This window comes from Micropterus salmoides, unplaced genomic scaffold, assembly GCF_014851395.1.
Source record: "Micropterus salmoides isolate LMB-PRFRI ecotype aquatic unplaced genomic scaffold, ASM1485139v1 Ms_hic_scaffold_1, whole genome shotgun sequence".
Classification (NCBI taxonomy): Eukaryota; Metazoa; Chordata; class Actinopteri; order Centrarchiformes; family Centrarchidae; genus Micropterus; species Micropterus salmoides.
In genome coordinates, this window is record NW_024040040.1 from 18591862 (window position 1) to 18604435 (window position 12574).

The 12574-nt window shown below is 42.7% G+C and overlaps 1 protein-coding gene across 1 annotated transcript in view; it reads left to right on the top strand.

Annotated features, from left to right (window-relative positions):
- The window catches only part of LOC119904772 (nck-associated protein 5-like), a 143617-nt gene that overhangs the window by 80529 nt on the left and 50514 nt on the right, over positions 1-12574 (top strand). The window contains 1 exon segment of the mRNA XM_038721458.1: positions 5978-6111. Within this exon segment, the coding sequence (XP_038577386.1) occupies positions 5978-6111 (134 nt within the window).

Below are 12574 nucleotides of genomic sequence, written 5' to 3' on the forward strand. Positions count from 1 at the left end.
AAACCTACTGCTTTATTTGCCATAACCATGAGCTTTCGTTAACATGAACAATACAGGATTTGCCATGAGCAGATACTGTAGAAAAGTTAACACTGGATATAATGAAAAATTGTTTTAATCTGAACGTTGTTAGGGCTGGAGGAAGATCATGATTCGCATTTGAAATAAAGAAATTTGAAATCAATTGTATTGAAGGGTAGCTTCAGCTGTTTTAAGTCTTTAATATAAATATGGTTTTACAAGATTTGTATTTAAAGTTTTAAATGTGCAGTGTTTAGATATTAACTAAAATTATAGTACGCTGCATCTTTTGCTCAATTGTTTCAAGATTTTACAAGAAATCTTCTGGATTACTGTACAACATATAAGTGAAAGGCAGCTGATGTTCTTCCTGTGCAAGCTGCTTTCCAAGTTGAACTAGCAAAGAAGCCGCCCAGGGACAGCAATTGATGTGCCGTGTTAATTTTGAGCACAGTTCAGCTGATATACTCTGTGAGTTAGAGCTCCCACTTGGCATAACCACGGTTTAATTAGTTTGTGGTAATTAGATCAAGGTATCATGGTTTATTTGACAATGATTTATTATTGTTTAAACTACCAAAAAAGCATCTTTTGTAGTGCGCGTTCAGCAGATAAGGAACGGTTTTGAGGGGCTCCCAGCTTTAAAATACTTCAGTCCTCATGGAGATCCTCCGCTGAGGGACCTTCACAGAATGTTCCTGACAGCTGTTTGGAGGATGTGTGACAGCATGGAGGTTTGGGGACCGTGGAATGGGGGTGGGGGGTGACTCAGGTGCTGTCTCTGCAGATTGGCCTTATCAGCCCCGGACAGGGGCTAGGGCCGAGATGGGGTCCCCCCAGCGCTCAGCACATTCACTGGGTGACGAGCGCTGACAGCCAGGCCCAAATCGCATCTCCACACCGTCCCTTTCACCCACTCTCCACAGTGTATTTGTGTATGTGTGACTGAGTGACTCGGACTGCGTGGGTGGGGTGGGGGAGCTCCCTTGGCAATGATAAATGGGCCACTCGTATGATTTAGCATATTCCTGGGGTGTGTGTATTATTTGCTATAGTGCCCGCGGCTGTCTAAGAGAGAAGTGGTACACTCTAATGTAGTGGCTCTCCATAATAATTGAATTGATGGGGCCCGGGGGAACACAGGACAGAGATTTTTTGTGAATAAAACACTGCTTAAACTCAACCTAATTTCTATAACAAGTCATCTCCGAAAACATATGTTCCAGTCAAACATTTCCCCTAATTTTTTATTATATTCGGAACTCTTTGTCAGCTGCACAACAATGTAAACCATCAGTGATATTATATCCTGGGAATACTTTTTCATTTAAATGCACTTTTTTTAACTTTTCAAAATAAGTGCACAGTTTGTCTTAATGATTTGGGTTTGTCTTTAGTATAGCGTACATTATGTGTGCCATGCAGTCAAATCCTCCTCATGTTACACTTTCATTTGAAATCTGGCTTGCTGACGAGCACACACACACACACGCACTCACACACATGCACACACAAACAGCCAAGTGGCATGTTTTATTTATGAATGAAGAACCTGCGCTGTGTATTGTGTCCCTGATGTTTGCTTTAGCAGCGAGCCAGAGATCCGCTCCCAGCCCTTTGATTAGGCAAAGAGCTGCATCCGAGGGGGGTTTCTGTGTAATGAAGAGATTATTGAGCCCCCTGAACTGTACCCCAAACCCTGCATGGACACGCACACATACATGCACATACAGTTACAGATGGACAACCTACAGAATCAGAGCCACGGTGATGGCTACGCACGCCGCGCACATGCACTTAACCTGATAGCATTACACTGCAGCTTTTTTTTATGGGAGACAGCATCGCAGGCACAACAACGAGAGGCAGAGGTCTCTAATTAATTTAAAGTCCTCTGTGGATATTGGACGGTATCAGGGGGGTTCGAGTCTTCTACTAATTCAGCTCGGATGAATACCATTACCATCTAATGCTGTCCAATTACAGGGGCAGGCTTCATTCTGGGCTCCACTGCAACTAATATAATTTTAGACACATGACTCGATATATAAGTATAGGGAGAAAGCTCTCTGGGAAGCAGTACTACCTAGTGTGCGACAAAACTGCACACATAAATGAGGTGTTTGCCATTTCTTTTATTCCTGATATTTTGTTTTTTTCAATACATTTAGTGTATTGAAATCAATAGCGTTTCGCAGTCCGTTCAGTCTGTGCTTGATGAGATACATGTTGATGGTGATAAATTCTGTCATATCTAGATGGATACATTTTTTATTTCAACCAGGAAATGAAAGTATCCTCGCCTGTGACAGAGGTCAAATTTAATCCTGAAACACCCTATCTGGGCTTGTTTCAGATATATGGCTCAGTAGACTGGTATTAAACCCTGCCTGGGCCATTTTATAGATTACTTGGCCTATTCCATTTGCTATTGCTTTTTCCAACCACTTTATTGTTTGTCAGGGCTGGCTTTGTTTGAGCTGGATCTGCCAGTTTTATTCCAGGAAAATGTTGCCCTCCACAGGAGAAACAGGGTAGTGCATCTCATCCAGCCAGGGCCATGACAGTCAGTCAAGTGAGAGGATTATGTCCTCAATCGTTGGATTAACTAAAGTAAATGTTCTCACAGAAAGTTGCCAAACATCCCGTCTCAGTGTTGACTTTGGGATATCTTCCCATGGCAATGCTAAAGACGTGTTGCCTTTGGAGCTGGAGCTAAGGCTTATTAAAGAGTATGCTTTCAATTAGCATACTCTTTACCACAGAAAAAAAAGCCATTGAGACAATAAACATTTCAACCGAGAAAAAGCGTAATGTATTGCTAGGGATTTCTGGCCACATAAAGATATGGTAATGTTTGATTTAATGGCTTTAGGCCTTGTTAAATTGCTGAAATTATATATCGAACAAAAGCAATAGAGGGCTTTTTACTACAATGTAGATCATAAATCCTGTGTTGTTATTGAGGTTGTTGGCAAGACTCTTGTCAGCAGACACATAGTGTTCAGTGGTTTATGCCTGGGGCGTTAGTTAGGCCATGTGGGCAACAAAAATCTGAACTAAAGCTACTGTGCTTTTGCGAGAATCCAGCCCAAACTCGCTGAACAGTACTGTACACATACGTGTGGTGCCGCAAAGAAAAGGCCTTTGTGCATGTTTGCACTGAGGTGAAATTCAGCTAAACTACTGGATGCTGGAGGTTCCACTTGTAATTAGCAGCTTTTTTCCATGTGTGTATCATTAAAAACATATTTCCATCCTTGCGGCTTAAGGAAAAAAAATTTTCTTTGCACTTTGCCTGCCATGTAAGTAAATATTAGTAATATGCTTGCAACATGCTGTAGGGATGACCTCCTCTACATGTTGCCTTTCTGTCTTAGCCCATTTTTCCTTAAAGAGAGAGAGGGTGAAGAAGAGCCAGAAATCCATTGGTTTTGGTCCAGATATATAGGTCCAGCTCTTGGCAGGGGGATGTACTACTTTATGCTTCTGTACAGCTGGATTTACAGCAGCCATTACTCCTGACAGGGAGAGCCTCCCTGTTGTGTAAAGAGCCGCTCCACATAGTAACCATGAATTTATGGCCACAGCGAGGACCAGAACTGGTTTTAATGGTGACTTGGGTTTAATATTCTCTCCCCCCCGGCCGATTCACCCAGTTAAAATCTGCTTTTGTGACAGGATTCCTGCCAAGCAACAATATACTGTAATGAATTATGGTTGGTTGCATTCAAGACAATGTGGTCACAGTAAAAATGGCAATTTTCTAAAATGTTAGGTCATTTACAGGCATGCTTTCCAGTTGTTTTGATATTTTACTCTGCAATTTAAATTTTATATTTTAGCTTTCAATCATGGCTGCACATGTTGATGATACACTGAACAAAAAGACAAAACGTGATCTTCAGGATGTTTTTATCTGTTTGCCTTTTTTTTTGCCCGAGTACATTCTCCAGTCAGTATCCCTTTCACACCACTAGATGTCCCTATAATGCTTGTCTGGGAAAAAGCCCTTCAACATCTCTGTAGTTACACTGAATAATGACATACCATGATTGGTGCTTAACATTGAGAAGAAGACTTAAAACAAGCTCTAGGGTCAGAAAAAAGTTAACTCTGTATTGCCTACTAAACAGGCATCTGACTTTTTCTACAGTCCAGACTATAGTCTATGGTCTGGACAGACATATTCTATATATTCATCTTCTGTGGTAGTTACTGATCTCTCCTTTCAAGGCCGATAATGATATATAATAATTGACCAAAGAGTGACAGGGTCCTGAATTTACAACCAGAGAATGACTGTTTTGCAGACAGCGACACTTTTTTGGGGGCGAAAAATGTCTCTTTGCTAAGCCAAAAAAAGAAGATGAAGTGCACGTCAAATTCAGATCTCTTATGCAGCAATAACTGCAACTTGATTTGCAAAAGAAAAAACTTTTTCCTTTTCTCCCCCCAGATGGCAATCCAGTTAGTCTCTTTAGCCTTAAACCAATTTCCAGTTATTTTACAATATTGTCTCTTCGGTTGGTATTCCTGACAAGATAGTGACAGATGGTTGATCACTTAAAACCTTCAGCTAAGAAAATGTAGCCAATTGCTTTGTCATAAATTGTCAGTGGCAGAAGATTTGTGTAGAGGCTGCGAGACTAAGAGAACGATCCTCACTCGTTTGCTCTGTCAGCTAAAATCCTCAGCTTTGCTGGTGGCAGTTGCTCAGAGCTCCTTTGCAACTTTGCCACTGAAAAACTCACTCACACATGCCAACATTTCCCCTCTCAAGGAGGGAGGGCCACGCAGCCTTTTAAGTTGGGTTTGAGGAGAGGACGGTTCTCTCGTTTGCGAGCAGATGGCTAAGGCCGTCAGACAGAGAAGAATCCAATTAAAGAAAAAAAGTATTCATTTTGGAAGTGTCTCTAGTGAAAAGGGACAGATAAAAATGGTTATGTGATCTGCGGAGACCTTACACATCACAGACTTTGAAAGTTCTTCATGAGGATGAACGGGTTAACTCACACCAAACTTCAGAGAATAAATCCATAATGACTAGGCTTTACCTCCATGATGGCGATGCAAGTCAATGAGCTTAAATTTAAACAGTCATAGTGACCTCTTCAGTTCTGCCACCTGTCTCTCACTGATGAGCTCTAGCTTTTGAATTCTAAACCGAAAGTTAAGTCATATGTACTCATACAGTTTTGCAATGTTGCCAAGCAACAACACTGTAAACATAAATAAAACATCCAAGAACAGAGCACAGTTGTTGTTTGTGGGGGCTAACGTTACTCATATAGCTATTCATAGTTACACTACCGTTGGTGAGCATTTTCTTAGCATAGGCTAACAAAGGAAACGCTGCGGGACCTTGATGACGTTAATATGCACCTAAATGTGGGAACACAGCACTGAAATGAAATGAAAAGTAAAAGCGCAGAGAAAGATGGAGGCAATGCAAGACCAGGCTCGGTGATGTTGTTTGACATTTAGCATGAACTTTCTGTCATAGCGATAGAGGGCAAGGGAGGTTCATTATGAACATTTCAAAGTAACCACAAACTACAGAACGAATGCCAATCTGGGATCTTAAAATGTCATCATGCCCTTATTCTCTTATTTTCTTTCCCCCTTAAAGCATGAAAAAAAAAAAGTTGAATTTCTAACCAGGATGACCTGTGTTGGATATTAGACAAAAGAAGGATGTTTGGGGGCTTTTAAAAAAGAAATCACAGATGTTTTGATAGTCAAGGTGTTGAAAGATTTTGTTTTCACTTCCCCTTTTTTCAAGGAGGGACAGAGGTCATGGTCTGCAGCAAAAATGGCATTCCTGGAGCTGTGAGGCGTTCAGAGACTTGTACTCAAATATGGCATGTGACTTATATGGCACGGCCTTTCTTTTTTTTAGGCTTTAGGCCACACCACCACTGAGAGATAACCGTTCTTATTTTTGTGTCCACAGCGAGAAAAGCTGATCCACGAGCTAGAGGAAGAGCGACGTTTGCGTCTGGAGAGCGAGAAGCGTCTCCGGGAAGTGACAGAGGAGTCCGAGGTGGGACGGGCGCAGATGGTCTCACTGCAGCAGCAATTCTCCAGGTAAAAGGGCCCGAAAGCTAAAGGTGTATTTGACATTATTGTAGGACTACAGTGACCCTTAAATACTGTTTTTCACCCTCATACATGGGCAGACTGTGCACAGGTAGGTAGGTAGACAGGCAGGTAGCCCAGCCAAGCATTTCATTTGGACTCCCCTCCCCCCTAATTATTTGGTTATTATTTGTTTTTTGGTATTTTGCCTATTAAGTTAACAGTTACATGGATTCCAGGCCATTGCAATCTAGAAAGTACATAAACCTGCATAAAGAAAAAATAATACAACTAATGAGGGCCCTGGTGGCCTAGGGGTTTTGGCGGCAACCATGACTCTTTCTTTCATCTGTTAAATAAAGGCAAAAAAATTTTACTTTTTGTGTCAAATATGGAACAGATAAGTCAGAAACAGGGAAAAACCCAGGACATGTGGCATACTCACACAGAAGTAATGTGTTTTAATCTCAAATGTTTCTGTCACTTTCAATCAAAGTAATTGATTTTTGGCAGCGATTAAACTGCAATCAGCGCTTTGTATTCGTAACCTTAAGAATCAATATGGCGTTCATGCTCTTGCCATTTCTTCCTTTCTTTGTTCTTGCCATTTTGTCTGAGTACTTTTGTGATATTTCACTCGCTCACTTGACCTTGTCATCAGCAAAAAGATGGTTTGAGACATTGCTTTTGCTGTGAAAAAGAGAACTTATAAAGCATGAAGCGCTCAAATAATGCTCTTGTCATAACTTTAGTAACCTCTGTTTCATGAACTTGTCCCCCCACCTCACAGCCATTGAGGTGTGACAGAGCGGGACGGCAAATCAAGAGTTGGAGCTGAGTTGATGCCTTAATTAGGCGATAGGCATTCAGTGCTTTACTTATCCCCCCCCAAAAAAAGAGTTCACATTAACTGCTTATCTTCTCATTAAGTTGGTGGAGAAAATCCCTAACATTTTAATGGTCCCTGTGCTATAGTGCAGATGAGGGCAGAGTCACCGCCAGGGGAAGAATAAAATATTTAAGAGCCATTCCAAAGATTTATCACATATTGTTCCATTGATGTCGCTGAATTTAACTCACTGGTGTTTCTCAGTTATATTCAGCTTCTTAACATCCCTTTTATGAACGCAATTCCCCACACCGCACTCATACAGCCCAGATACATCCACAGCCTTTTACAGATGACTAGAGAGCAACTCAGCTTTTACCACAGAGGTTGTGTGTCTTGCTCAAGGGTCGTTTAGCTGTTTTTTAGGGCATTTACCCCCAATTTTCTCTTGTGTGGAAGTACATTCAGGATATGACCTTTGAAATGATGGTTTATAGGTAGTTTCCAGTTAGTATAATATGACTTCCTGTTCAGTCGGAGGTATATAAATCATCACGAAATCCTGTATAAACCTGTCTGAACCAATTTCCAACATAGCTGACTGCACCTGTCCACGTCTTCCGTTTGGGTTTTTACTGTGCAGTGTTGGTGGTTGGAACAGAAGAATCTCCCTGTCTGACCCGTGTGTAGACTGAATGTGTTTCCCACACACATTGCCAGGAAAAAGTGATAATATTTGTGGAGATACAGTACTCTCCCTCCTCAAGTAAGATTCTTAAAAAGGGGCGGATATAGCAGTGAATTAGTAGATAAGGGAGCAGCAATATGAGAGTTGATGCCTTGCAGCCAGAGCAAGAGAATGTACTGCAATTCTATTAGGTGGGAAATATACAGTATAAAGCTTGTCCCTGATTGGATCCTGCACAGGTCCCCATGGTAGACAGATGAATTTGTTGCCATGGCCTGGGTCGCCCAGATGGATGGGTCTCATTGGGTACCAGGCAGCTGCTGGTCCTTTACTGAGACTGTTCTATATCTGCAATATGGACAAAGATTCCATTATGTCCACAAAAAGTGCTTATCGAAGGGGGCGAGTTCACCCAACCTTGCAACCTCACTCAACTGTTGTCATTCCGGCAGCGTAGCTCATTGTCATCATGCTGGATTGCTGTAATTTCCGTGCGCCGCGTCGCCAATGGTTTTGGGACTCCTGGGGGAAGACAGGGCTCAGCTGCTTTCCTTCCTCAACTCACAAAGATATCTCCCTCCACCTCCACACAAACACGCTAACAGGATTTTAGTCTCACTGTCAAAGTCTTAATCTTTGTTTAAGCGCTGCTGAGTGCTGAATCTGAATGTGAATGAGTGATCGTACCGAGCAAGCCTCTGCACAGTACAACCTGTGTGTGTGTGTGTGTGTGTTTGGAGTGTGTTTTACGTGTACCTGGTCCTTCAGCGGATTAACATGCTTACATGGCAGCCAACAATCGGAGGCTCTGTGCCCTGGTGGCAGATGGGACATCAGTGAGGTCACTTTAATTAGCAACTTACAAGCCAGCAAAAAAAAAAAAAGAGAGAGACAGTAACTCGGTCATCAGGCTACTGAGAAGTGCCTTCCTATGAACCTTTGCCCCACTTGTGTGGGCTGCTTGCTTTGCTGTTTTCAGTTATTGGCTTATGGATATACCTCATCCACATGCACCACTTCCTGCATGCGCCCTTACTGTCAACTAACAGACGACAGTAATTCATGTCTCTGCTGCTCGTGTTCTGCAAGACCTTCACCCCATATCTCCTGATTGATTTAAGTGTATTTGTTGCACATTAGGGGAATAGACCCTTCAGTTCATCAATGTGTCTTTTGAGATAACACCCGCAAATCATGTTAAGTGAACATCCAATCTTTGAAATAGACTGTGGATCTGTTTGACCTCAGGCAACAATTGATTTGCGTATTGCTAATTAATTGAGGCTGCGCTTTGAATCATGACCACGGAAGTGGAATCAGGCTCATAACAGGCGCACCAAATTGAATGATAAAAGCCAGCCAAACATTATAGCAAAGATATCAAACACATATGCAAATGAGTGTTTTAAATGGATTTTTCAGACCTTGCCAAAAATAGGGTCCAGTCTGATTGAACTAAATGCCTTTTTTGGGGGGGGAGGGGGGTTGTTGCACCGGGAGAGAGAGGTGTTCTGTGATGATATGAGACAAAGGTAATGAGCTGCTTGTTAGAGCTGCACTTACACACAGAAACACACACATGAACACCCACACCAAACAGAAAAGATCAGACAGCCACTCCCGGAGCCAGACGAGCTCCGGGGAATCTCAACTCCTTTGCAGCCTTTGTTTGTGTCTGTGTTTGCCTCTGTACGCCCCTGTAACACTTATACTTTTTGGCAGGGTTTGAATGTAATGCGGGAATCTGCAAAACTGGAACAACTGGCTTTTCTTTTTCTACTTTCACCCACCAAAAAGCTCAATTTGCTTGTGTTTTCACGGCTGAGATCAGAAAGCCTGCATTCCTTAAGTGGCTGGCCATTTAGCTCCAGACATAGGTGTACACACACGTTTATATCCACTCCTCCAAACGCACACCCTCCCCCAACAAGTTGGGTTCTTAGCCTGGTGTGGGTCACATGCCCAGCCCCTCCTGACGTGGGTCAACCCCCCAGGGCTTCACCACCACTAACATGGCCTGTCGTCATTAAACTCCAACGGATTAGTGGGAGACTCCAGCCCACAACCCAGCAGCCTCCAGGGCCCACCCTGGACGTCCCACAACTCTATATGTGCAAGACATTTAAGAGCCAAGACAGGGGAGACTGTGGGAGAGAAAAGATGGGGACGGGGCCTGGCAGCAGCACTTAAAAGTCTGTCTCCTTGCCCTTAAACAAATAAGGACAGAAAATGAAATGAATTGCAGAGACAGAACTGCAATCCATCGAGTGCGTTCGGACGTCTATCCAGCAAGGACACTCTGAGGCCTTGTCCCTGTGTCCCCTCCCCTGCTTGTGTGACCACACTCAGACAGGATGACCGGTGAGCAGACAGGAACATGGGGGCCACTGGGGGCCCTACATGGCCTGAAGAAGAGGGAGACACTTTTCAGGTAATGAGCAGAATAGCAATATCTTTTTGTCTGCAAACAGAATTCGGGACAGGACGAACTTTTTCTGTCTTTTGAGGCATTTTGTGTGGTTTCACTCCACTTCGTTTTATTTTGCTTACCATACTTATCCTCTTAAGGTCTTTATTGTAGTCATTCCTCTGCCTGTAATGGAGATTAGACACCTCTAGAAAGGGAAAAGGAGAGGCCCTTTGTTTGCTACTCCTCACACACACACCTAGGCATACACAGAAGCTCAGGTACCAAATCTTGACGTTTGTGCTGCTTGCTTATTCTCAGATTTATATTATTTTTTTGTCACTTTTGTTCTCCTTAAGGCGTTCAAGGTAAGCTGGTTTGCTGAAGATAGTTTGGAAATAAATTCCTCTTGACTTCATTTTTTGCTGAGCCGCCGGATAACAGTCATTGTCACCCCGATCACACATGTGCTCCTTGGCAAAACCGGGGCGTTTACAACCGAGCCGGTCCACTTGACTTTGAATCATTGCCGTCTTGAAGGGCCCTCTTCATGGCAGGATATGGGAGACTTACGGCTAGACTAACAACAACAGCAGACGATGACCGGTGCCTGCAGATTTATAGCTCAGCAGCATATTATTTCGGCACATTACTCAGTGTGTGAGAACATGTGTGCAATAGAACGTGTGTGTGTATGTGTGTGTGTGTGTGTGTGTGTGTGTGTGTGTGTGTGTGTGGTGGAGGCCAATGATGTAAACAGGCAAGAATGGCAGCGTTTTTCAAGTCTGGACGTGTTGTTTGGACAGTCACGCTTGGGTTGAGATCCCCCTACAGTCCGCAGAGTAAAGTTTCAGAACCGCGCATGTGTGTGCACTGTATGCATTCATGTGCTACTCTCATTACCACTGCAATACTCTGGACTCCACAGCTGGACCGGCAAAGACTAATACACTCAGAGAGGGAGCTGAGTGATTGCACTCTGTTTGCAGATCAATGCCCTCTCTTCCAATCATCCAAGCATCCAGCCACGCCTGGACCAAGTATTTTAATTTGGCGCATTTGAAATGGCCCCCCGGCATGCCTTGGCAGCTGAAGGATTTAGCCAAATGAATCAGGGCCCTGTTCAAGACAACACATCTGGGGTCATTAACAGGATGGGAAGGGGGGTGCTGGTGGGGAGGGTGGATGTGGGTCAGTCTTTTGAAGTTACTTCCTTGCTCTTGCCCAATGGGGATGAGGTCTGTTAAATAGATAATAGGTGTCTGGACTATTTTGGGAGCACCTCATATTTAGAGGATTTATTGGTCCATTTCAGACCCTCTCTTTAACTTCCAAATTTGAACAGGGAATTATGCCTGATTGAACTTCATTTGGGTTATTCTACTCTATCACTTGTACTAAATTACCAGCCCATAAAAGAGCTTTAGTATCAATCTCCCTTTAAATAAAAAAGAGAACCCATTCTGTCCACTCACTAAGCTCCGCATTGGGTTTGTGTGTCAAAGTGTGACCTGTTACTGGCTTGTAACTATGTCAGACAATCGCAAACACTTGTATACACACACTCCCACCCCGCAAGCTTCCGCCTTGGATTAAACATGCTGGTTATGATGTTTATAGGCATGCTGAAAGAGGTCAGATTACAAGCTTTTTACAGAAGTAGGGCATCCATGCTCACATCATGATAGCTTGCGTGTTCTCTCAGGTTTGTGAATGGTGGTGCTCACAGATTTTAGCCTAAAGCCAAATAGCATGTAATTCAGACTGACCTCATGGTTGCAGTATAGATTTGGTGGTCTGGCAGCTGATCTGGTCGATACATACACACAGTGGCTGCTATTATGCTCTATAAAATCATGTTGTATATGCTAATTATTTATCTTTGTGTCATACAAGCAATAAACAGGACATTTTAACAGAAAGTGCCTCAAGCCTCACAATTGGAACTATTTTCTGAAAAAGAAAATGTCCCTATAAAAAACATTTACAGGGGATTCTTCAGTGGATTTTTTCTAGAATGCTGTTTTTCTATGCTTTGACCACCACAAGCTAAATCCCTTTGACCTCTATTGTAATGGGGTGGAGGCAGAAATCTCAGAGAAAGCTACCTCATAACCTGTGCACATAAAGCCCAAACTATCTGCCAAATACCACTAGAAGTAAGAAATTGAAGAAGGAATGGTTGGCATGTCAAGTTTGGTGTCAGTTTTGGTGTCTGTTGGTGAAAAATTGACTGACATCCAGTGTGACCTACCAGTAGGGTTGGACAATGTGATATTTACTATGAAACAACAGAAATTTGACAACCATCATCATAAATCCAGTTATCAGATTTTACTGTACAAGTTATGCTGAGGTAGTTATCCCTTTAATATCTCTCTCTGTACAAGTAATACACCTACCTCATTAGGTAGGAGGACTAAGAAAACCCACAAATATCCACTTTTGGAAGTGTTCATATTTTTGGAACTTGTGTTTAAAAATTACTTCAAAGATGAATAGATTATAAAAACTCGACATTAGGTTTTATCTGTAGTACTCTCCATCT